At 37.2% G+C, this 25,506-nt stretch overlaps 1 protein-coding gene across 1 annotated transcript in view; it reads right to left on the bottom strand.

The window, feature by feature from the left end:
• Window positions 1-8,731: 8,731 nt before the first annotated feature.
• The window catches only part of efcab11 (EF-hand calcium binding domain 11), a 70,081-nt gene continuing 53,306 nt past the window's right edge, over window positions 8,732-25,506 (bottom strand). Inside the window, exon 6 of the mRNA XM_051132901.1 lies at window positions 8,732-9,508. Within this exon, the coding sequence (XP_050988858.1) occupies window positions 9,367-9,508 (142 nt within the window). The 3' untranslated portion in view covers window positions 8,732-9,366. The remainder of the gene's footprint in view (window positions 9,509-25,506) is intronic.

Below are 25,506 nucleotides of genomic sequence, written 5' to 3'. Positions count from 1 at the left end.
CCAGTGTTTACAAAGCGAACTTGCAAAGACTAAGAAAGTGCAAGTCAAACGCTGTTCACAAACAAAAAGGTACAATGTGTCAGACGATTCCGAAGTTGTAAGAGAAAATAAGATGTTTTTCGCCATACTCTACCTTTTTTAGCTGCAATACACAGACGATGAACTTAGACGTGATTCGCAGTAGTGATGGGAAGTTCGGATCATTTTACCGACTCAGACCTTTGAGTCTCGTTCAGCAAAATGAACTAATCTTTTTTCGAGTCATTTCGTTCATTTTAGCAAAATCAGCATCACGTGACAGCCCCATAAGATGAACGAACGACTCGAAAACCCCGAAGACTCGAAACAATTGAACTAATTCCAGTACAGTACCTAATAGGATGTTGCGCATACGCGACTGAACGAATCACTCCTCGAGACGACTCGTTCTTCGCGAGTCACATTAAATATTCGTTCAAGAACGACCCGTGGACACACATCCGAGAGCCTGTGCTACGCGAGCTTTTGTGCTTAAAAAGTATACAAAAAAAATGACTGATCGTTACGCTACACAAGACCCTTCTTCCTCGGCTGGGATCGTTTAGAGCCCTTTGAATCTGCATTTAAACTACATTTTGGAAGTTCAAAATCGGCACAATTGAAGTCCATTATATGAAGAAAAATCCTGAAATGATTTCCTCAAAAACCATAATTTCTTTACGAATGAAGACAGAAATACATGAACATCCTGACAAGGGGATGAGTAAATTATTTGTAAATTGTTGTTCTGGAAGTGGAGTTCTCCTTTAAGGTAAAGCACCTCTGCAGCGCGTTCTTAACATATGAGAAAGCCAGTCATTTCTGCTTGCTGCAAGAAATTGCTATTTTTTCTGCACTGAACAAGTGAATTTCGCCAAGATATTTTCATAGATTATAGACAAGATGTTATAGAATAATAATTTAATGAAAACCCAATTTTGACAAAAAAGGACATTCTACCTATTTTTGGAACTAGGCGCAACATCCGACGGATTTTCCCAGATCGTATCACATGTATTCTCATTTTTATGAACCAATTTGTAAATCCCAAGCGATCTTTGGTCTATGATGTTTGTTTTCGGTTGATGAATGAACAGTACATAGTGCTCCTTCCATCAAATACATCGCAATAGGTTAAGCTTTGTGTTACTTTTGATATTAAACAGTTTCAGGTTTCAAATTCTGTCCATTTTACTAGGAAACTGAAACAATAAATACCGTTTTGGCGCTCTTTAATGTGGCGTGATAGATCGTTGTAGCTTCTGGATACTCACATGTGCGTCATCAAACGCATAGTAAAAGATTCATAATCCAGTGCTCCGCTACTACACTGGAGCGCACTCGCCACCTGGACAGGGGTGGGAATTACAGTTAGATCACCCTCAGTGTGATCTGTCACAGTGACTAACAGCCTTCAGATTTTTCCGTCAGTGATAAAAAAAAAAAATTCCTTCAATGATGAAAAATTTTAGGTTAACGCGACCTCTGGTCGGTACTTTCACCTGTGTGACCTTTCCAACGCGACTTGTGGTTTGAGGTTAAAAAGAATATACATTTTTATTATTTTATTTTTTTTTAGAAAATCGTTTCACTAGGTAAGACCCTTATTCTCCTCGGCTGGAATCGTGTAGAGCCCTTTAAAGCTGCATTTTAAAACTGCAATTTGGACATTTAAGCCGTTGGCTCCCACTGAAGTCCACTACATGGAAAAAAATCCTGGAATGTTTTCCTTAAAAACCTTAATTTCTTTTCGACTGAAGAAAGAAAGACAGGGACATCTTGGACAACATGGAGGTGAGTAAATTTTCAGGAAATTTTTATTCTGGAAGTGAACTAATCCTTTAACATCCATCATATGTGAACCATGGGTTGCAATTATGGACAATCTGACTAAAAGTGTAAACAGAGAAAACTTACCAGAATAATCCACACAATAGTATCACATACTATTTTAAAATCTGCTTGTGTTAGCCATTTGTCCGTGATTCTAAGACAACAAATGCACGAATCAATAAACGAGCACTGCGAATGCATCCTATGTTGATATTAAATTTACTGATGAGCTTTAATTCATTAGCACAGAAACAGAAAAGCCTTGTTGAAACATAATTATTTAATGTTTGCGCAATAATGAATCAAAGGCGGTGAAACAGAACAGCACCTTTAAACATAATACAGTGATAAGAGGCTCTTCAGTGGCTGCCAGTGTGATATTTACACAAGCTAATTGAGCCAAACCCTCTGTGATACAGTAATATGGGCTTCAGCTCTGTTTGCACATATAATTAGAGTTCAGAGACTCTGCGCCCAGCCACCAAGGCATGAAGTAAAACGAATCTTGCGGGGTGCACAAAGGCCACATTTGTTGCATTCAACACCATATGCAGTCTTTACTCTATCAGGTTCTTGAGAAAGTGGCTTAAATGTTTTATTTCAGACCGCACGTGACATCAAGGTCTTCCTACGGCACAAAAAGACATAATATTCTCAATTAATATATTACAATATTACATTAAGTGCCTTCATTAAAGTGACTTCAGAGAGTAATTGCATCATTAATGTGACTTCAAAGACTAATCAGCGGTAAATTTCTAATTTACTAATGATGCATGTGCCGTTTCTCTACACGCATAAAGCAGATCCATTCATTTCTACACCACGCACCTGACACATTGTGTATTTTATCTTGAAAATCCTACTATCCTGTTAACATCAGTTCAGTTGAATTTAAGGCAGGACTACCTGTTTGTCCAATGGCAGGAGTGGGTATTCGAGATATCTGTTCGAAAACATATTTGTCATTTTATTGCAATTCCATTTGGAAACACCAGCGGCAAAGCAAGTGAAACATTTATCTGGATATAAAGCTTTCGAAGATCTGTTGGATTTCCTGAACCTATAAAAAGTCTTTTGGAGTGGCACATAAAATAAGAGGAAAAAAATCAATCGAAACAACCCTTCAAACCAAAGATGTAAATTAGTCTCATGCCATCCATGTAGCAGTTTCATACCTCATTAAGCTAATACACAAATAAACGAATAACACGTCTTTAATTTTTTGAACGTGATGAGTGATCTAGGGTGCCGTGAGGAGACGCCACGTCTGTTTCGTCAGTTCGTCAGAGTTCTGAGTAAATCACCCGTCATTTTTCATCCATTCTCTCCATTACGTTTGGGCTCTTGTGTGGCTAAACACAGCTTAAGGGAAAGAAAAAGAGGAAAGTATCTATAAATCATGTTTAATAGGCCCCCCATAAGGAAATCAATATGCTCATAGCGCCTTGGAATGCCTTCACCGTCGGCATTTATCAGTGACTGTCAGCTTTTACAAAAACTAGCTTGAAGCAGATATTTTTGTACGTTTAACCCCACTACAGATGGTAGCCAAATAAAGGGGAAATTGAGAATTTATAATTCTCAATCTTGATCACTCAGATAAGACTATATAAAAGTATCACAGACATAATCTCAGATTAAAAAGCAAGGTTTAAAAATATGCTCTTACCTCTCACTTGGACACTAAGACTTTCTTGAGGAGCATATTTGCTGTAAAAAACTGTTTTTTCTTGTTCCTTTTTGTTATTTTATAGATACGATGAAGAAATATGAGGAAACCTGACAAGACAGGAACTAACTTGCATCATTCACACGAATGCCTTGGTTCAAAGCACCTTTCAGGCAGGGTTGCCAGGTTTTTACAACAAAACCTGCCCAATTGCTACTCAAAACTAGCCTAATCATGTTTTCGAGTGGATCCTATCGCGTTCAAGGGGGGAATATACACATTTTTTGGCCTGGTACCCCTGGTAAAATTCGCATTCCAGGGGCTAAATATCACATTTTAGGGATCGCTTTAACCCGTAGATGTGAAAAACAACCCACAGCAACAGTGTTAAAGTCGCCCAATTCCGCAGGAAAAACACAGACTTGGCTTCCAAGTTAACTCTTAAATGTTTTCATTATAATGTGCATATGTGACCCTGGACCACAAAACCAGTCATGTTTTTAAATGTTTTTTAAATTAAGATTTATCATGCTGAATAAATAGGCTTTCCACTGATGTATGGTTTGTTAGGATAGGACAATATGTGGGAGATACAACTCCCAAGGGTGCAAAAAAATCTAAATATTGAGAAAAATCGCCTTTGAAGCTGTCCAAATGAATTTCTTAGCAATGCATATCACTAATTAAAAATGACATTTTGATATATTTAAGGTAGGAAATTTACAAAATCTCTTCATGGAACATGATCTTTACTTTATATCCTAATGATTTTTGGCATAAAAGAAAAATCTACAATTTTGACCCATTGCTGGCTATTGCTACAAATATACCCATGTGACTTATGACTGATTTTGTGGTCCAGGGTCACATATTTGCCCGCTACACCTCAAAAATACCAGTAACACTGAATTTCTAGACCTTCCACACAGTCTTCTATTCAAACACACTGCCCATAAATTTTCTCTCAAGACTTTGTTTTAAAGAGCGTCATGTTAACAATGAACAAGCTGCTCGTGACAGGTCTGCTCAGACCGAACTACACAAGAACCCCGCAAAGGCGGCACTGATAGACTGAAACAGAGGTTCTCGTCTTTCGCAGATAGAGCGCTCTGTGGCAACGCTCTCTTTCTGCTAGCAGGTTGAGCGCAGAGCAAGGTCCCTCATTTGTATCTGCCAGTCCTGATTAATGATATTTCATCCTTACCATGTTCGCTTGTTCTTTTTTTTTCCTACCCCCAACTTGCTCTCCTTGTTTCTCTCTCATGCTCATTTCAATACAGATGCACAGTGTTGGTACAAGCAGGTCTTATTGATGATACCTAGACATACGGTGCCTCTAAACAGCCTATGACACATGCAGACCTACACATTTTGAAACAAACATGTGCACATCTGATTGGTAAAGAGTAATAGATCTAATAAAAGTAAAGTGATTGCACATCTCGGTCATGCAGAGAAAAACAGGAAGGATGACTTGTCAATGCAGTATCTAATTAGAACAGCTAATTAATATAAAAAGATGAACATTTGGGGCACTATAAAAATCTATGTAGTAGTGTTATCATGTTACTACTACACAGTGATAATATTGTAAATAATCCAGTGTCTGGTTGACACCATAACATAATAGGTGGCAATAATGCACCTTAATGCTGGATGCCAACCGTGACTGACTACTGACTTGCCAATGTGGGAGTGTTTTGCATTCTGTAAAATAGACAGTCTGCAGGATATGCCACTTAGCATTGTTATTTTTGTATTTTGCAGTTGTGGTTAAATGCTTGTATTTTGAGTGATTCATTGGCCAAAAAAGAAAAAAAACACACAAAATAAACAAAGTTAAAGATAAATTTGGTTGACAGCACTATTAATGTTTTTGTTGTTGTTGTTTTTTTTTGCATATTGTTCATTTCTATGGAAGCCCATTTTCGCCACTGAATTATAAAATAAAAAAGATTTTGATCTCGCAATTCAGACTTTTTTTCTCAGAATTGCATGATGTAAACTCACAATTGTGAGTTAAAAAGTCATTATTGTGAGATATAAAATTACAATTCTTTTTTTTTTCTCAGAATTGCTTGATATAAAAGTCAGAAATGCGAGTTTGTATCATATAGAAGCCCAATTCCGCCACTGAATAAAATATGTAAAAAAGTAATTGCGACTTTTTATCTCACAATTCTGATTTTTTTCTCGCAATTGCAAGTTTACATCTCACAGTTCCGGCTTTTTATCAGAATTACATGATACAAACATGCAACTGCGATAAAAGTCAGAATTGTGAGATATAAACTCACAATTGTGAGTTATAAAGACAGAATTGCGAGATATAAACTTGCAAATCTGACTTATTTCTCAGAACTGCATGATATAAACTCGCAATTGCAAGTTTGCAATTTTAAAAAAGAAAATGTCAATTCTCTATAATTTGCAATTTCAGGTTTATATCCTGCAATTCAGATTTTTATCGCAATTGCGAGTTTGTATCTCAGACTTTCTCCCTCAGAATTGTGAGATATAAACTCATAATTGTGAGTTATAATGTCCAGTTTTGAGAGGTCAGAAGTGTGAGATATAAGGTTATAAAAAAGGTCAGAATTGTGAGTTTATGTCTCGCAAGTCTGACTTTATTTCTCATAATTGCCATTTTCTTAGAAAATCTGACTTTATAACTCGCAATTGCGAGTTTATATCATGCAATTGCGATAAAAAAGCCAGAATTGCAAGTTTCTGCAATTTTGACTTTATAACTCGCAATTCTGAGTTTATATCTCACAATTCTGAGAAAAAGGTCAGAATTGTAAGATAAAAAGTTGCAACGGACTTCCATTTCCCGTTTTGACATTTGAATTACCTTTGTTGTAATCAAACAATAAAAATAAAAATGCATTTTTGGTCAATGTCAAAATATTTTTCATACTGTACATTATGTTGTGATGCCCACATTCACTTGTAGCATTAATGATTGATTTTGACTTTATAATGATATTATTGAAGTGTGGGTTTCCCTCTAATCTGACTGCAAAGTACCGCTTAAGGGGCCGTTCAACCGCTCAAGTTCGTTATTTCAAATGTAGTGACGGGGTCGCCACGCGCACGCGGTGTGACACACTCGGTTTTTTCAGGCGCATCCGCACCGCATTGAGATGAAAACATCTCAACTTTTCAGAATGCCGCAAGTGCACCGCGGGTCATGTGACAAGATTTAACCAATTAGCTTCATCCTTTACCATAACAACATTGAAAGCTCAGCCAAGATGGAGAAACAGCTGAACATAGCTGTACATTTTTAAATAAATTTAGTAACAGAGCTACAGCAAGTGATTTTTAGTGCTGGAAATCCGTTTGTCCTTTGATGAAACTTCCGTGTCTTCATTGAGAGTGCGGATCATGGTTGCTTAGCAACGGCAGATGCCACGGGAGCGCAAGGTACAGAGTGCTTTGGAAAGAAGGAGAAATAGTTTTTTCCACGTGTTTTTAGGTGCGATATATGAACGGCCCCTAAAATGATCAAATAAACCACAAAGTTAAAAATGAGGCTGCATTGTAACTTGATTACATATAGTTGTTACTCACTTTAAATGAACACCGCTGTGTTGAGTATCTAAACTTAAAGGGGTCATCGGATGCCCATTTTCCACAAGTTGATATGATTCTTCACAGTCTTAATGAAAAGTCTATAATATACTTTGGTTAAAAATTCTCAATGGTTGTGTAAACAACACCCTTTTTACCTTGCCAAAATAAGCTCCGCAAAAATCATCTTATTCTGGTCGAGGCTACTTTAAATGCAAATGAGCTCTGCTTGCCCCGCCCCTCTCTTCTCGCTGTGGAGAGACGAGCCTGTTTACTTTAGCCACATTTAGCCGCGTTTAGCCGCTAAACTTGCTAACTAGAACATTATTAGGAAAGGCGATCACAAAGATTCATAAAAAAAACCCCTTATACTCACTTCTGCTGTAAGTGAAGCTGGATCATGAATGATTTGCGCGAACATAGACGGATATATGTAGATCGGGAGGCCTATTCCCTTCACAAACAAACGTAATCTATTGCATCTTCAGCTGCTCAGATGTCGGGAGTAAACGACGACCACTATGTTCATTATTACATCCAGCAACACAACACCTCAATCACACAATCAGAGATATTCTTGTCTAACTTACATCCCTGCTCCGGCATAAAAAGAAAGGGGGAGGACTGTTACAGCTGATCTGAGGTAAAACACTCATGTCAATCAACTATCGTGGGAGCAGCCTCTTTCGGTATGACGCCACAACGACAGGCATCTGAGAATGGCTCGATTTGAAAAAGGGAATATTATTTTTACAGATTAATTAAAAACCACTGCATGGATTTTTATCATTATAGGGTAGATTTGTACAAACTCTACCAACACACATTAATGTTCAAACAACATGTAAAAGTAAACTTAGCATCCGATGACCCCTTTAATAAGTAGCACTGCATTCCAACAAGCACACCTCATTCAGAGGCTTTTTTGTTAGCTCCATGCTCTTTGATTTAAGCCAGACCATGTAAAATATTGTGCATTCCCTTCCTGGTTGAGTGTGGGATCTTTTGCAAATACGTTTGGTCTTGTCCATAACTGTCAATTCTTGAATTTGTTTTCTCGCTATCAGCTCATAGCAGCTCCATGGCATGCAATCGAATGAGAAAAATAGAAAGCTATCCTCATCGGCAGAAAAAGAGCTACCGAGAACACAATAGAACACGGTCTATTCCCTCAAACGGCTGGCATAAACAACAGGCACACAATGTGTTAATCTACGGCTCTTTGCACTGTTGGCAAGTCTTAGATTGAAGCCACGTCGCAAGACAGCGCTACCTTCTTTCCTCGCACGGGTTTGGCTCACGGTGTCGCACGCTCTCTCCCACAGCACAATATGACAACGAAACCTGGGGATTCGTTTAATCGAGTTTCAAAGAGGAAGGTGAAGATTAAACTAGCGCCTCTCTGTTTATATTTGAACAGCGGGCCATTCCCGAAAATGAACCTATGAGTGGATTAAGCACGTATTTGATTAAAACTGTATTTGATTATTTTCCTCCAAGGCCATTTCCTTACTTGATGCCTCCTGAGCCCCCTGATGGATTGTGGATAGAGTGAGCGTCATGTCATACAGATGAAGACTCAGGACTGATTACAAAAACAAATTAATCTTTATTCAGATGGGAGTGCAGCAAATCTCTCGAAACACAAACAAGTATTTACAGTTCCATAATCGCATGTAACAAGACGAGTCGCATAAAATCCTCCCTGAACGAGTACGCTTGGGCTTTTTAATATATGTCGCTAGCAGGGAGTTGTGCGAAAACAGAATCTGAATGTGATAGTTAATATTCAATTTTATGGCAACCTGCCTGTTTTGAAGATGGAAATTGAACGAGGAAGGAGAATTGTACAGATCCGACCCCTCGCTTGCCATAAAATGTGGTGACAGAACTCACAGATTTCATTTTAAAATATCAGAAGGCTGAGATGGGAATATTGTTCCCGCACCTAGTGAAGTAGACCCTGAGAGGCTGGGTTAAATTTAATGTAGTTTGTAAGGCAACCGCACAATAGAAATGTGTGTTTCTCCATTACATGGTGCAGCCTCAGTCCAAATGGATCGATACAACATCAAAACTCATCATCAAACCCAAGTGTCAAGCATTTGAGGTTACTCTGCCTTTTCAACAGACAAGGCCAAACGGTGCTCTCTAAATCGCTAACAATTATCTATTGGAGAGTCAATGTGAACACCGGACTGTTAAAGCTTTCAATTAAAAGCCATAAGGGTGGTTAAAAAAACTCACTGGGTTGTTTTATAGGAGATCTAGTTATATTTTGTACAGAAGCTGTTTCCAGACTCATATCTTGTGGCTCCTGTGGAGCTGCAGATGTTCGCCAAACCAAAGCTGATGACATTTTCAAAGTCCTTGAAGCTTATATGACCATCAGAATCCTGATCTGCATGCCTGAATGAATAAATGAACAACAAATTAATTTGTTAATGTTTGTGTATAAACGAATAAGTATGATAATGCAGTATATTATTAAAGGGTAATAAATGTAAACATTTGCTAATTTAGCGGTTTAGTAAAAGTTTATATTTCTCATTGCAATGGTAGCAATTAGACTATGAGATTACAGATTACATGATGCCACTCAATTGGTCTGTAGATGCTTGAACGCATGGTATTATTTAATAATGACTCAATGAATTTTAATAATTGTTTAATTAAACCATTAATCATTAAATCATTGGGGTTTCGCCCAAATTCTGAGGACCCCAAGGGTATAACTTCAACTTTTCACTTGAAAATAAAACAATATTTGTTACCATTCAATTATTAATATCCACAAATCCCTCATTGATAAAAATAAACATAAAAAAATATAAAATATTAATGATTGAGTAAAAGAATATTAAGAGAAAAAACATTCAATAAATGTGTTAATATTTAATATCATTTATGGTCACCTGGTGGGACTTTTACCCCGCAGGATATCTTAGACCATCTTACCCTACATTTTTTTTTTTTTAAAGTCAAATCATTACAAACACTCAATGACATCCTGTAGATCAAGAAAATATGTAGGATCTGATTAGTTTGTACATTTTAAAAGCATTCAGTCTAAAGCTGAATTTCTAAAAGGCAAGGTGTGAGGGTAAAGGACTCTGTAATACTAAGCCAGAACTCCTAAAAACTATTGAGCATCTGTCAGTGTCTGATATAAACTTAAACTTAATAGCAGGAGAGTAAGTAATATGCAATTCTTCAGTGCTCTCACTCAAATTCGACATGACATACTTTCTTTGATCTATATCCCAGGCAGTTCATCACTAACACGGCCTGCAATAGTATTCCTTTTGAAATGCACTAATGCTGTTGATGCAATCTAATAATCCATAAATGTGATGACAAATGAGTTGCATGTCTTCTGGTTTAGCAGGTGTAGTCAAGCGGTGTTCATTTTGTCAGCCATTTTTTAATTTAGTTTTAGTTTTAATCTCATGTCAAATGTACATTTTAGTCATCACATTTTTACATTTTCAAGTCTGTGGTTTTCCCGTGGAATTGGGACTTTAACACTGGTGCCGCGAGTTGTTTTTGATAACCAAAGGTTGAAGCGACCCCAAACACGTGGTATTTAAGTTTTTCCCCTTCCATCAGTACAGCCCAAAACATGACAATAATTGACCATTTCTAGCAGCAATAATCAGCAAAATCTGCAAGTTCTGTTAGGTTCAGTGGCACTGTTTAAGTTTAGTGCCACCAATATGGCCGATTGATGACATGTTGTGAAAACACTCTATATTTTGTCTCCTTTTTTGCTGAAAATAGAAAGTGACTTTGGTAAAGTTTTTATTTTTCAAAATACATTTCAGTCTCGTCTTTTATCGTCAACGATATTGCATGTTGACACTGTCACATTTATTTGTTTATTGACCTTATTGTCGTCTCATCATTGTATCTTTTTAGTCATGGGAAAAAACTTGTCAATGAACATTTTTCATCATAGTTTTCATTAACGAAATTAAAGGAGAAGTCCACTGAACAACAATTTACAAATAATATACTCACCCCCTTGTCATCCAAGATGTTCATGTCTTTCTGTCTTCAGTTGTAAAGAAATTATGGTTTTGAGAAAAGCATTTTAGGATTTTTCTCCAAATAATGGACTTCATTGGCATCCCGAATTTGAACTTCCAAAATAAAGTTTAAATGCAGCTTCGAAGGGCTCTGAACGATTCCAGCCAAGGAAGAAGAGTCTTATTTAGTGAAGTGATCAGTAATTTTTTCGAAAAATAAAAATGTGTATACTTTTTAAGAACAAAAACTCGTGTAGCACAGGCTCTGGGATGCACGTCCACGACGCTACGAATCATGTCTAAGTTCATCGTCTGTGTGCTCCGGATTAAAAAGGTAGAGTATGGCGAAAAAATCTTATTTTCTCCCACAACTTCAGAATCGTTCGACATTGTTGTACCTTTTTGTTTGTAAACAGTGTTTGACTTACTTGCACTTCCTAAGTCGCGTTCGCTTTGTACGTAGTGTCATGAACACGCATCCCAGAGCCTGTGCTACACAAGCTTTTGTGCTTAAAAAGTATACAATTTTTTTTTTTACGAAAAAATGACCGATCATTTCGCTGGATAAGACCCTTCTTTCTCGGCTGGGATCGTTTAGAGCTCTTTGAAGCTGCATTTAAACTACATTTTGGAAGTTCAGAATCAGGGCACCAATGAAGTCCATTATATGGAGAAAAATGCATTCCTCAAAAAACAATTTCTTCACGACTGAAGACAGAAAGACATGAACATCTTGGATGACAAGGGGGTGAGTAAATTATTCGTAAATTGTTGTTCTGGAAGTGGAGTTCTCCTTTAACACTATAGTCTTTGTAGGCCAACACAGTTGAATACCTGTAGAGGTGATAGATGTATCTCAGATGCGAAAATGACTAATATTTACTCTAACCTTTCAAGTAAATGCTGTCTGATTGACTTGAGCAAGTCAGCATCGGACTTATTTCACTTCCTGGTGGTAGTCGTTCCCTGGACAGGTGGTGGATGTGTGGAGAGCGGCTCATTTTCAGCTGACTGAGTCTTTTATCAGTCCTGAGGGGGGAAGTCATGTGGCAGTAAGAGAAGCCTTGACTCTAACTAAAGGTCTTATAGCAAAGTTATGAATTTCAGGACGTTCCAGTTTAGAGCTTTTCCAGCTGGAATGATCACCAAAAAGTGTCTTGATACTATCAGTAAAAGCAAAGACAATGAAGTGGAAAAAATTAAAATAACCATGGTTATAGGCTCCCACACAGTTATCTCTAAGTGTCGATGTCCATTGACTGTCTCGTCAGTCTGTGTCTTTGTTTGACGCTGCAACCAAGTAACTTGCAATTGTCCAGATCTATCACACACTTACAGCTTCAGAGAGCAAAGCTCTCGTCTCTTCTCTCTCTCAATGCAAGCGCGCATTTCACATTGGCGAATGAGTCATTCGTGACATAACGAGCAGATAAAGACGGTGTGAGCAAATTGAATCGTGTCCGAGGAGCAGAGGAGGACATTACAGAGCAACGAGCTGACCATTTCTTCCTCTTGGTGCTCACTTCCTGTTTCAGAGATGAAATTAAAACAGCTATTCTGCAGGAGAGGGATCTTTATTTCCTGCTTTTTGGCCATCCCTGGTTCGGCTGTTTATCGTCTACAGTGTATCACGCAAGTCTGCGAGCGCAGAATCAGATTGCAATCACGTAAAACTCATTAAGCGGATGTTTTTACCAAGACCGAGATTAATGCGGATAAAAACCGCCACAGGAAAACTGCTCCTCCAATTGCAGATGAGGAAGAGCAAACAGCAAACATAAGGGAAGAGATATTGAGGGAGAGCTGGAATTTTCCTGCCTCTCTCTCACTGGGGTGATTTCTCTATTACTCTCAACAGCAGACTGATCGTGTGCAAACACAGCAGATGTGAGGGAAATTTGGTAGCAACAGGGAGGAGAATTAAAACAACATTAAGCATCCAGCAACTGGAAAATCACACTTCCCTTTTCCATGCCGGTGACTCCCGTTCAAATGGAAGTGTAGCACGCATCTAATTAGATTCTAATGAAGTCCTCCCCATGGAGGAGGACCGTTGAGACATCAAGCATGCCCCTCTCATGAGCCAGAAAGAAAGATGGCAAAAAGTGAGAATGACTGCCTGAAACTTCACGTACAGCTTTTGAACACCTGTGCTACTTTCGCTGATTAAACGAATAAGGCAACATATCTCTCTTGCTAGCCTGCAATCAGGAGGTTGCAATTAAAGCGTGACTAGGTTGAGCATAATCACGTGTGAAGAGGATTGCGCGGACTGACAATCTAATTTATGTAGCAAAGAGGACCGATTCCTGCATTGCCATGTTTGACTGAGTGATGTGATATTAGAACCAAGGCTTTGCATCAAACAGACTGACAGGTTGTCATATGAGAGGGCACAGCGCTGGACATGGAGGGACCGTATAGTCTTCATGGTCTTTATCTCAGCGAGAAGAGACACGTGAGTGATATTTTAGCTGTCCCTTCTTTCATAGGCTGCTAGTTGTAGTTAACGTAGCAGTGTCAATCAAAGCAAGTCCGTGTCGCAAAGCCCTTTCAGTGGAGTCACCATAAACAATATACTGTTTGAATGAATGTACTAATTTTAGGGCTGTGTGCTGATATAGATTTTCAGATGCAATCTGATTTTAAATTGAATTCTCATTTCAGCTTGATTCCAAGGGTTTGATTCCAAACCCTATATGTGACCCCGGACCACAAAACGTGGGTATATTTGTAGCAATAGCCAAAAATACATTGCATGGGTCAAAATTATCGATTTTTCTTTTATGTCAAAAATCATTAGGATATTAAGTAAATATCATATCACATGAAGATATTTTTTTAATTTCTTACCATAAATATCAAAACGTAATTTTTTATCATGAAAGAACTTCATTTGGACAACTTTTAAGGCGATTTTCCTCAATATGTTGATTTTTTGTTTTTTTTTTTACATTTTTTGTACATTTTACAAGGCAGTTTCACACTAATTTAACTGTTAACTTGTGCTTTCAGTGTTTTATACATCACCTCAAATAAATAAAAAAAAAATAATAATTTTAAAAAAGTAATCACCCTCTTGTCATTCCAAACTTTTTTGACTTTCATTCTTCAAAGAATGTTTAAACGCTAGATATATATATATTTTTCTATACAAACAAAGTCAATGAAAGATTAAAAGGCTAGTTCACCAAAAATGAAAATGGTCATCATTTACTTATCTTCATGTCGTTCCTAACCTGTCTGATATTCTTTCTTCTGTGAAACACAAAAGATGATATTTTAAAAAATGTCTAATGTGTTCTTACCAACACTTTTCAAAATAGCTTCTATGTTCCACAATCGTACAGGTTTGGAACGACAACATTGACAGAATTGTTATTTTTATGTGAACTATTACTTTAAAGGGATAGTTCACCCAAAAATTCACCAATGATTTACTCACCCTCAAGCCATCCCAGGTATATATGACTTTCTTCTTCCAGACGTATACAATCAGTGTTATATCATAAAATGTCCTGGCTCTTCCAAGCTTATAATGGCAATGAATGGCTGTTGAGATTTTGAAGTCCAATAAAGTGCCTCCATCCATCATAAAAAGTGCTCCACACGGCTCTGGTGGTTAATAAAGGCCTTCTAAAGCAGATTGATGTGTTTGTGTAAGAAAAATATCCATATTTAAGATTTTATAAAACATAATCTCTAGATTCCGCTAATAGACGTAAGTGCATTTAGTCCTACATCATCCGCTGGAACGCCACTCTTTGGTGACCGCACACACGATAGTTTGTGGAAACTACACTGTAAAAAACAATTTGTTGAGTCAACTTAAAATAATTTGTAACCTGGCTGCCTTAAAATTGAAAGTTCAGTCAACTCAAAACTTCATTCAACTTGAAACGTTAAATTATACTAAGTAACAACTTAGATATTTGAGTTGAATCAACTTAAAATTTGAAGGCAGCTGGGTTACTTACTCATCTGTTAAGTTTAGCAAACTCAAATATCTTAAGTTGTTAGTACAACTCAACATTTCAAGTTGACTAAACTTATTTTAGTTGACTGAACTTAAAATTTTAAGGCAGCAGGGTAACAAATTATTTTAAGCTGACTCAACAAATTGTGTTTTTTATTTTTTACAGTGTAGAGATGGTTTATAAAGTTTTAAATATTGGATACTCTTCTTACACAAATGCATCAATTTGCTTCAGAAGGCATTAATTAACCCCCTGGAACCATGTGGAGTACTTTTTATAATGGATGTACACACTTTATTGGACTTCAAAATCTCAACAGCCATTCACTGCCATTAAAAAGTTTGGAAGAGCCAGGACATTTTTTAATATAACTTCAAATGTATTCATCTGAAAGAAGAAAGTCATACACACCTACTGTAGTATGGCTTGAGAGTGGGTTTTTTCAACAGGGTTTTCTCTCAGAAGGTAGCCAACTACCTAAAAGGGGCTGAGATGTTGGTCCCTAAATGGGGCTGCGTTCCATGTGCACAGGTGTCTTCCTCCTCAGGCTCTTAACTGCTTGGGTGCTTATTAGCCTTCAGCCAGAGATGAGGAATATCTTGGGGGCTGAGCGGCGATGAAGACTCATCGAAGCATGCAGATCCTCTAATTACCACATTGTCATAGCTAGAATACCGTCGTAATCAGAATAATGGCGCATGGCTCGGGGATGTTGTTCTTATTACCACGCAGTGTGGCAGCTGTATCTGTGAGCGCTCAGCTAATCAACTCAGCTGAGAATCTGCCAAGTCATCCGCCCAGGCCACGACTCCTACGAAACACTCGCCGTGTGTGATCTGTGCCGCTTCTGATAACGTACCACAGAGGGGCGAGATGGAACCTGAGCGTAGCGAGCACGACGAGCCAGTCTTCTTAGTCACACAGGATTTGTGTTGGGACAGAAATCAGCATGGAATTGTGAGAGAGTGGGCAAGATTTGCTCGGCAGCAATGTGTTGGATGGCCATAAGTGAGATAAATATTGCCTAGACGATTCGTTTGTCTCACACCTCCGTGCCAGGATTCCCTGTGGAGGACACTGCAGCCTTCCCGGGAGATGGAAAGAGGCGGGTGATGACATCATCAGCATGGCCCACAGGAACAGGTGTATTCTTCTGATTGGTGTTCAGATGTTCTTTTTTTCCCTCTCTTTATTTATTTCATTTTGGAACAAGGGGAGATGGGGAGGAGAAGCATGGCAGACTGCAAGCGCTACTCTGTCACTGTCAAGAAAACGCACGCTTTGCTCCTGTACTGACGCTGCATAAACCTGAAGGAAAAGATGCTCTGTTGGCCTAATGTTTCTCTACACCAGCACAGTTTTTATTCTAAGACACAGAACAATATGAAAAGTGCTACGACAGGAGTTTTTAAACTTTGATGCCAACGACCCCAATATAAGTTTTATTTTGAAAGCCTCTTTTTAGTTATTTAAATCATTTGATATTTCTAAAATTGCTACGACAGGAGTTTTTAAACTTTGATGCCAACGACCCCAATATAAGCCAATTGTGATTGAAAAGAATTTTCAGTTTAAATCCAATGAATTCAAATATGGCTTTTCACAATAAATATTACCGTCAAAAATAGTTTGAATAAAGTCACAAGTACACCGCTGCGCATCTTCATTCAAACCCAGCAGTGTTTCGTTTATGAATGATCATGTTTTAAACTAATCTAGTGAGTCAATGATTCAATTTCCCATTCATAAAGACAGTCACTTGCTTTATTCCTGAAAGAATCAGCTGCTTAAATGAATCAAATAAATGAATGATTCAGAAATAAATCAGTGACTTGCTGCCACCTACTGGCAGTTTTAGATTCATTTCCAAAAAAAAGTATCTTCAGTTATTTTAATCATTTAATATTTCTAATATTGCTGTGACAGGAGTTTTTAAACCTTGATGCCAACGGCCCCAATACAAGCCCCTTGTATAGGCATGAAAAGATATTGAAATTTTCAGTTTAAATCCAATGAATTCAAATACGGCTATTCACAATAAATATTACCATCAAAAAATAGTTTGAATAAAGTCACAACTGAGCTGCTGTGCATCTTCATTCAAACCCAGCAGTGTTTCGTTTATAAATGGCAACGGTGTTATAGTCAGACAATGTAAGTCACTTAATATGAACTTCTTGTTTATTTAATTGTATTAAATCAATATTGCGGTCTCACAAAGTTCTATTATAATCAACAAAGCTCTCTACACTGCACAATGAATCTCTTATTTACACTCTCTCTTCACTTTATGAAAGGATTTGTGAGATACGTCTGTGATACATAACGTTACAAAAACATGTAGAAACCTTTGAAGTTCCCCTAAGCGCAAACACAAATATGCTGATCAGGTCAGTGGCACTGGTGCTCCTAAATATTTTTTCATAGTCGCACGCAGTAGTTTTAAGTCACAAATGCAACTGAAATGATCATACTGTAGATCCCTGTACTAAACGCTATGGAACAGTATTTATTGTGAAAAGCCATATTTAAATTCTTTGGATTTAAACTTTTTTAAATGAATCTATTGAGTCATTGATTCAGTTTCCCATTCATAAAGATCTTTTCAGTTATTTAAATCATTAAATATTTCTAAGATTGCTAATATTGGAGTTTTGCCAACGACCCCAATATAAGCCCCTTGTATAAGCATGAAAAGATATTGAAATTTTTCCTTTAAATCCAATGAATTCAAATATGGCTTTTCACAATAAATACTGTCATCAAAAATAGTTTGAATAAAGTAACAACTGAGCCGCTACGCATCTTCATTCAAACACAGCAGTGTTTCATTTATGAATGAACGTTCCTTTTTAAACGAATCTAGTGAGTCAATGATTCAATTTCCCATTCATAAAGACAGTCACTTGCTTTATTCCTGAATGAATCAGGAATTCGAACAAATCAAATGAATGAATGATTCAGTAATTAAATCAGTGACTTGCCACCACCTACTGGCAGTTTTACTTTCATTTTTAATGCATCTCAAACTCATTGGCTGCGTACACGACGTGAACCAATCAGCTTGTGTCAAGTGGTATAAGGCTGTGAATATCATCAGTTATGTTAACGCCCGTCAACCTGCGCCATCTAGAGTTTCATGGAAGAACTAGGCATTACAAAGGTAAAAACAAAATTCCTCTGTAAATCACTTTAAGGAGTCAAATATCACCTCGAATGCACATTGAAGACTGACAGGGAAAAGAAGAAATTGTTGAATAAATTTGTTATTTTTGTTTTCTTTGTGCACAAAAAGTATTAAACCACTGATGTCACATGGACTATTTCAACAATGTCCTTACTACCTTTTTGGGCCTTGAACGTGGTAGTTGCGCTGCTGTCTATGCAGGGTCAGAAAGCTCTCAGATTTCATCAAAAATATCTTAATTTTTGTTCCAAAGCTGAACGATGAACAGTTTTGAAACCACAAAAGGGTGAGCAATAAATGACAGAATTTTCATTTGTGGGTGAACTATCTCTTTAAAGTATCTGTAGATAATTGTCATCTTCTCTAACACATTGTTTCAACATCCAAAAAGGAGAAAACTTAGACATAATCAGGTTCTACTTCAAATAAACAAAGTGACAGATCTCTGGTTATGCATATGGAGCTCAACAAGCAATCAAAGATGCATGCCACTGTAGAAAAGAAAACCTTCTGCTCTTTCATGCCGGTGGGTAGGGAAAGAGCCACTGCACTGCTGAGATGTGCTCTGATTGTGTCTTAATTGGGACACATCATGGATCCTATGACTGTTTCATTTCATTTTCTCTTCTTTTGTCCTAATAACAGCACAAAGAGGGGTGGAGCGCTGTATTTTCACCTGTGATAAATGGAGACCTGATGCACCGTGGGAGAGATGTTACGGCCGTGGCTCAATTTTATATTAACAAAATCACTTCCATTAAAACCACTGCACACTGCTGTCATGGCAACTGCTGAAAGTATCAATGGGAGTTGTGAAATGTGCAGCAGAAATTTCTTCCCCGCCTGTGGCCCCCAGACGCGATATTGATGCCGCTGTCAGGGGCGGCTGGCTTCCAGCTCCACAGCTACCTGTCGAGCCTACAAACAAGATGCGGGTTAATTCTGGCAGCGTACGACAAGAATCTACACATCTCGTCCCCATGCATACACACATAATCCCTCAAGCTGCTTAAGCACGTGTAGTTCATATGTACCAAAGCAATGTTTTTTTAGACAATACATACGATTAGCAAAGCTGCAGTGTTTGAGTTATCGAGTGTGTAATATTACAAGCCACGACCTGTACTGACTAGAAGATGAAAACCTATTTTATCTGTATATGTACATACCAGGGCTCAACAATAAGGATGGTCTATTGACCCAGGGCCAGCATGAATAGGCCAACCCTACTTTTATTTTTAAGCACATGCACTTTTATGCATCGCAGATGCATGTACATTTGGATTTTCATGAAATTTGCTTGTCATCAAGGTAACATGATTATCATTTTATACCTTCAAAAATTCTTACAGTTCTTGCGGTGGTCTGAAAAGAGGCAAAGTCCTCAATTTTATTTATTTATTTTTTTAAATCTAATGTAAATTTCTGTCCTAGTCATCATTATATTTACTTACACTTTTAGAAAAAAAATTCAATTCTATTTTATACTTTTATTAACAATGTAATCAATATTCTATTTATTAAATGCGAGTATGAATCTCATCAATTTAGTGTTTTTAAGCATTTTACATTTATTCCAAAATAATAACTTAAATGTAAAAAATGTAATACAGGGCTGGGTCATTTTTCCAATTTTATTGATTAATTCAAATGGAATGTTTTGCCACGTTTTTATTTTTCAGAAATCGAAGAATCGCAATTTTTGAATTTTGAATAGTAATACTACAGAACGTTAGAATTAAAACAGTTTGGCAATATACTTATGATAACAGTAAAGAGAAAAGAACGATCTAACCGCATAATGGTGCACGTGATTAACATGTGACATGCTCATATCATAGAACACGCTTTTGTGTTGACAAATATGCAACGCGGGTAGTGGAATAGGAAAATCATGCAAGACGATGGGAGTGAACTTCCTTAAATTTGGGCGCCATGTTTTAGAATGCCATTTAATGCATTAGATGCTGCAAGATACGCGAGTGCAACAGTCAAATGTGTCCATGTTTACAAAGAATAAACAATGGAAAAGCAGTGCAATCGAATAAAAACCTGTGAAGAACTACTACTGTATGTCTAATATTTGTATCATGGTGACAGGCTGAAAGCTGCTGTTCATTGATTTTACAGAAGATGCACAGTTAATAATAGTCTACTGGTGTTATACTTTCAGTCATTTGAATTAGCTTGACTTTTTTAGAGCATTTTCCTCATATTATTTCTGAACATATAATTCTGTATAAGACAAGACTGTACAAGATGTAGTTCATGCATCTTTTCAGCAAAGATATTTGAGTGATTTGTTTCACATTTACATCATGTTGACAACTTCATGTGTGGTACACTTGGAATAGAATAGAGGGTTAATAAAGAGAAAAATACTTGAATCATGTACTGTAGTTACATTTTCAAGTTGATTAGTTAAAAATAATTTAAAAAATAATAATTAAAAAAAAAAAAAAAAAAAAAAAAAAAAATCGAGAATGGGTCTGAAACGTCATATCGCCCAGCCCTAATTTAATATATTTTATTTGTAAAATTGTTGTTCGGCTATTCTTTTTAATAGTTAACTTTTAACTATTTTTGAATTTTTCAGATCAATCATCAAAACTCTGTAAAATATTGGTCACAGCAAAGCAGATTTACTTTAAATTCACCAAGCATATTACTAGGGTTTGGATTTTATCGATCCCGATTCTGATTCCGATTCTGCTTATTGATTCCAATTCTTAACGATTGCTAGTTTTGATTCCAATAACATTAAAAAGTCAATAAAAAATTAGTTCAAACCACTGATCTATAATAGAGAACATTATATATAATAGAGTCATTATGTATAGATCAGTGGGTCAAACATTTTTATTCTGTATTTTTACAAAGCTTTCTGTTGCAGCTGAATAAAATTAGCAGCCTGAATAAAATTAGGCCTATGGTTTTAACAAAAAATACCACAGCAAAAACAACTAATATACATTTCAAACATTAAATTGTTAAAGGCAAGTAAACAGTCAGTAATAAAACAAAAACAAGCAAATAAATTAGCAATAGCATAAATAAATAAAATTGAACAAATTACAGGTATGAAAATTTAAATGAAATGCTTAAAAACACTGCATAGTTTTCTTTTCATAAACAAACTATAGATTAACTCATTAAAGTTACGAAAGATATTCAGTCAAGATCAGTGAATGTTTTTTTTGTTCCTGCATTAACATTAATGACTGCAGCATGTTTATAAGGCCACTGCCTCTTTAAAAATACTGTTATATGTGCATTTTCTTTCTCATCTGTTTACTTTTACTTTAACCCTACTTATTACTCACTAAAACCTCCCACAAATCATGTTTTCATGCCATTTTAAGCCTTATTTTGACATAAAGTGGTGATATGTAAGAGTTGATTACTTACTTTTTTTAAAATTAGTCTTAGTCTTATAAAGTCTTATAAAATTAGTCTGATTCACGAACGCACACAAACACAAGAGGCGGGATTTATCGCATGAGCCAATCACAGTTGATCATAACCAGTCATATCCAATCATATGGTGATGGAGGCATTGCCTCCTTTCCTGTGACTTTCCCCCTTTCATTCCCAAATACCCACCGCACGCTTTAGGGAGTCTGTTAAAACTCAGTGGGCTCAGGGGAGGAGAAAGACGCAGACTCCCGCTGTAACTTTACATGCTGGTGTCACTACTGGACAGTGTTTCTTTAGAAAAACTAATAATTTATACACTTTTTATTGCTATATTTTGTAACACTGGCACTGTTTTCTACACAAGCAGGCATGTTGTCCAAGTAGTAGAAATCTAAACTGGCCTGACCAGACCTAATCCTTTCTGTCAAGAGCAGTTGCACAAAGTACACTCAAAACACAGCATGCAACAGCTATATTTCCATCTGAATTTCTCTATTTGTCCCTCTTCTCTACAGCACAGGTGGTCTGCAAACACCAGACACCAGGGAAGAAAGAGAGCAGTGCTAGCAGGGACAGTCTATTCTTAACAATCCGACAGGAGTGCACTGAAAACTAAGCTGTTGTTCCAGTAGTCCCACACACCCAGAGAGAGCGCATGCCAAACAGCACTCACGGCCTGTCAGATGAGCAGTCTCTTTCTCTTTCGCTCACACACATCTAGCTAACACAACAGAAAACCAATGCGCACACACCCACCCAAAACCAATCACCTCTTGTGCACCTGTCATTAGGATATAAAGCACTAAAATATCTAAAGGAGAATGCCACAGTTTGATTCATGCCATGCTTAAAATCCTGACACGTTTTCAGCACAAAGCCATGAAGGCGAAACTAGGCTGTAAAGCCACAGCTTGCGGCTGTAAATTAGAATGTGCTTACCGGGAGAAGAGATTGATGACTACGTAGTGTGCATCTTGTGACTCGTTCACTTAGTTAATAGGGCGTCGCTGTGACTTTCCACATCTGCACTCATCCCGGGTGCAGCGGCTTCTTAAACGGAATTAAAAGAGATGTCCGTGTGACATCCTTAAAAAGCTTGTTGACCAATTGGTCGGGGAGGCAATTTCCTCAGCGAGCTTTACAGGTGGTAAATGGCTTACGTAACTGGGACTGAAAGTCACGACGACTGGGCTTTGTGGAGCATGCAGAGGAAAACGAGAGGAGCTATGTTGTTTGTTCCAAGGCTATGGATTTCTAATAAATGTTTACCGCTCGCTTTGGCCCCAAAACTCTCAACAACAATCCGTTTTAGTCACGGGAAGGGAAAGTCAATTTATTTAAATCCAGCTCTTATCCTGAAAACTCATCCTGGCTTCAAACCCGTCCCAAGCCACTGGCTCCATTTGGCATCGCTGTCATTTCCAGCCGTCTTCTTAATAACTCCTTGACTTAACCCACTTCCCGACGCAGGGGCCCTCGTATTCAATCATCGTCTGCTCCAGGAGAGACCAATCCTCTGTTTATATTACTCCACAATTTATCCCACTTTAAAAGACTGCTCAGAGAGGGAGAAAGGAAGAGAGAGAAGGCACTGGAGGCTCTTTACAATAAGCCTGATTCATCGTGAAAATTTTCTCGTTGTTTAATCAGCCAGCGTAATGAGAGAGAGTCGCAGTCTATTCAGACGTCTATTGACTCTTCTGCTCTATTCAAACACTTTTGCTGCTTTAGTTCTCTCTGCACTTCATAAGCTTTTCCAGAAAAGCCTCTTAATGGAATGTGAGTCAGAGAGACCAGCGTTTTCTGACAAGCGAAGACACATTCGGGAAAACAAAACGAACAAGGCTGCCGAACGTGGAACCTGCTCTGGTACAAATAAATCCATTGAATCACTGCCAGTATTGTTCGTATTGTCAAGCTTGGAACACAGACCACGTACGACAGAAAGCAGGCAAAACGCAGACTCGTTGGGTAATCTATCCATTTCTGTGTCCCTGCAGAGACTTGAGCAGACATCTCCTGCACCTACTACCGTTTAGGCCAACAACCAGGGTATCAGGCAGGCGCAGACATGGTCCTGGTTCTCGTGCTGGAGCTGGAACTGGCCCGAGTTTCCACTGCCTTGAAAGTTATGTCAGAATTATGCTACTTCACAACGTGCACACAAATGTGCATATTTTAATTTAGTGCCTTATGTTGGTTGGGGAAGGGAAAAACAAAGTGGATGGAGACACTTTCTTTTTGTGCAACACTTTCATTCTGTACATAAAATCAGGATGTTGGTCACTTTATAACACACTGTATGCACCATCACGTTTACAGTGTAAATACTAGGGCTGGGCATTGACGCAAATTTTACAAGATTCGATTAGATTCCTACTCACAATCTTGTGATTCGATTCCGCTTCAATTTGATTCAGTGTCGATTATTTTATGGTAAATGGCAAATTTACTCTGGGGGTTAAAAGTGACTGATCTTCACACAAACACTTAAATTACACTTAAAGTTTATAATAATAAAGTTAACTTTATAAATACAGAATTATATTGCTACTCAAGTTTGTTTTTTTTAATATATATATATAAACATTTAAATGTTGGCTGTCATGAACACTTGACAGATTTATACAATTCTAAATTAAATATTGAAGATCAGTAAAAATTACAATGGTTCACAAAATTCACAGTTCTGTTTGATACGACAGTGGTGTCACAGTTCATGCCAGAGAAATTTCTTTGATTTTTACTTTTTTTTTTATTTATTAAAACTATTTGGAGTTGGATTTCTTTTATCACGTGAGGAGAATGAGTCGAGCTAACGAGGGAGAAAGGTGAGAAAGACAAAGCTTTGGCAAAAGATTTATTTTCAAAACGAAATACAAAAGCGCCTGCTTTAAAAAATGTTTAGACTTTGGGAGACCTTTTTACTTTTGCCGTTTATCTAAGATGATTTTGGAAGCTTTTTGTAACATTTGTTTCTTATTTATTTGGTTCCACCTTGTTTGCTGATTTTCAGTGTTTTATATTTTACACATATTTGTGTATGTTATTTGTTATTTTATATTAGGCCTATAGAATGGTGTATTTGTATTCGTTTTGTTAATAAATTAAACACTGTATGTTTAATATAGCCTAAGTGAGTTTGTCGTACTGTTTTGTTGTTGTCAATTCAATCAGTTGATGCTGAATTGCCACCAATTCGAATGTGAAAGTAAAATGCTCACAGGCATTTACAAGCTATTTAAAAACGAATATCATGTTACCTGTTATGTCATTTGGGCTGCCTTGTTGAGTACAGAGAACGTATTTCACACACTGTAAGCTCTTTATTTTCCAAATAAAGAATCGTTTGCCTCATACCGATCGGTTCAATACGAATACGTGCATCGTTGCACCCCTAATAAATATGTTATATGATGCATATATTTAACCAAATGCTCCTCTCTAGAGTTCATTTTTCTAACAAGTTTATGGTCACCGAAAGTTTTTTCTGCTGTAAATGTGATGTTACGTGACATACTGTTTACCAGCTGTTATACTGACTTCCTTCCGTGATTAAAACACTGATTGAGCGATTATGATATGTACTTTGGTACGTTGTATTTTTTCTTTTAACATTACCTTAATGTCACTCCACATTAAACCGCCAAAACAGCTGTATTTATTCTTTGAATATAGTAATAAAATGGACAGAATTTGAAATCGGAGACTTTTCATATCAAAAGTAACAAAGCACAAAGCTTATTGCGATTTATTGGATGGGAGCCGTGCTAAAATGTTCAGTTCATTAAATGTAAA

Source organism: Labeo rohita, chromosome 17 (assembly GCF_022985175.1).
Source record: "Labeo rohita strain BAU-BD-2019 chromosome 17, IGBB_LRoh.1.0, whole genome shotgun sequence".
Lineage (NCBI taxonomy): Eukaryota > Metazoa > Chordata > Actinopteri > Cypriniformes > Cyprinidae > Labeo > Labeo rohita.
The sequence above is the reverse complement of the archived record's forward strand: the minus strand, read 5'-3'. Positions and strand labels throughout refer to the sequence as shown.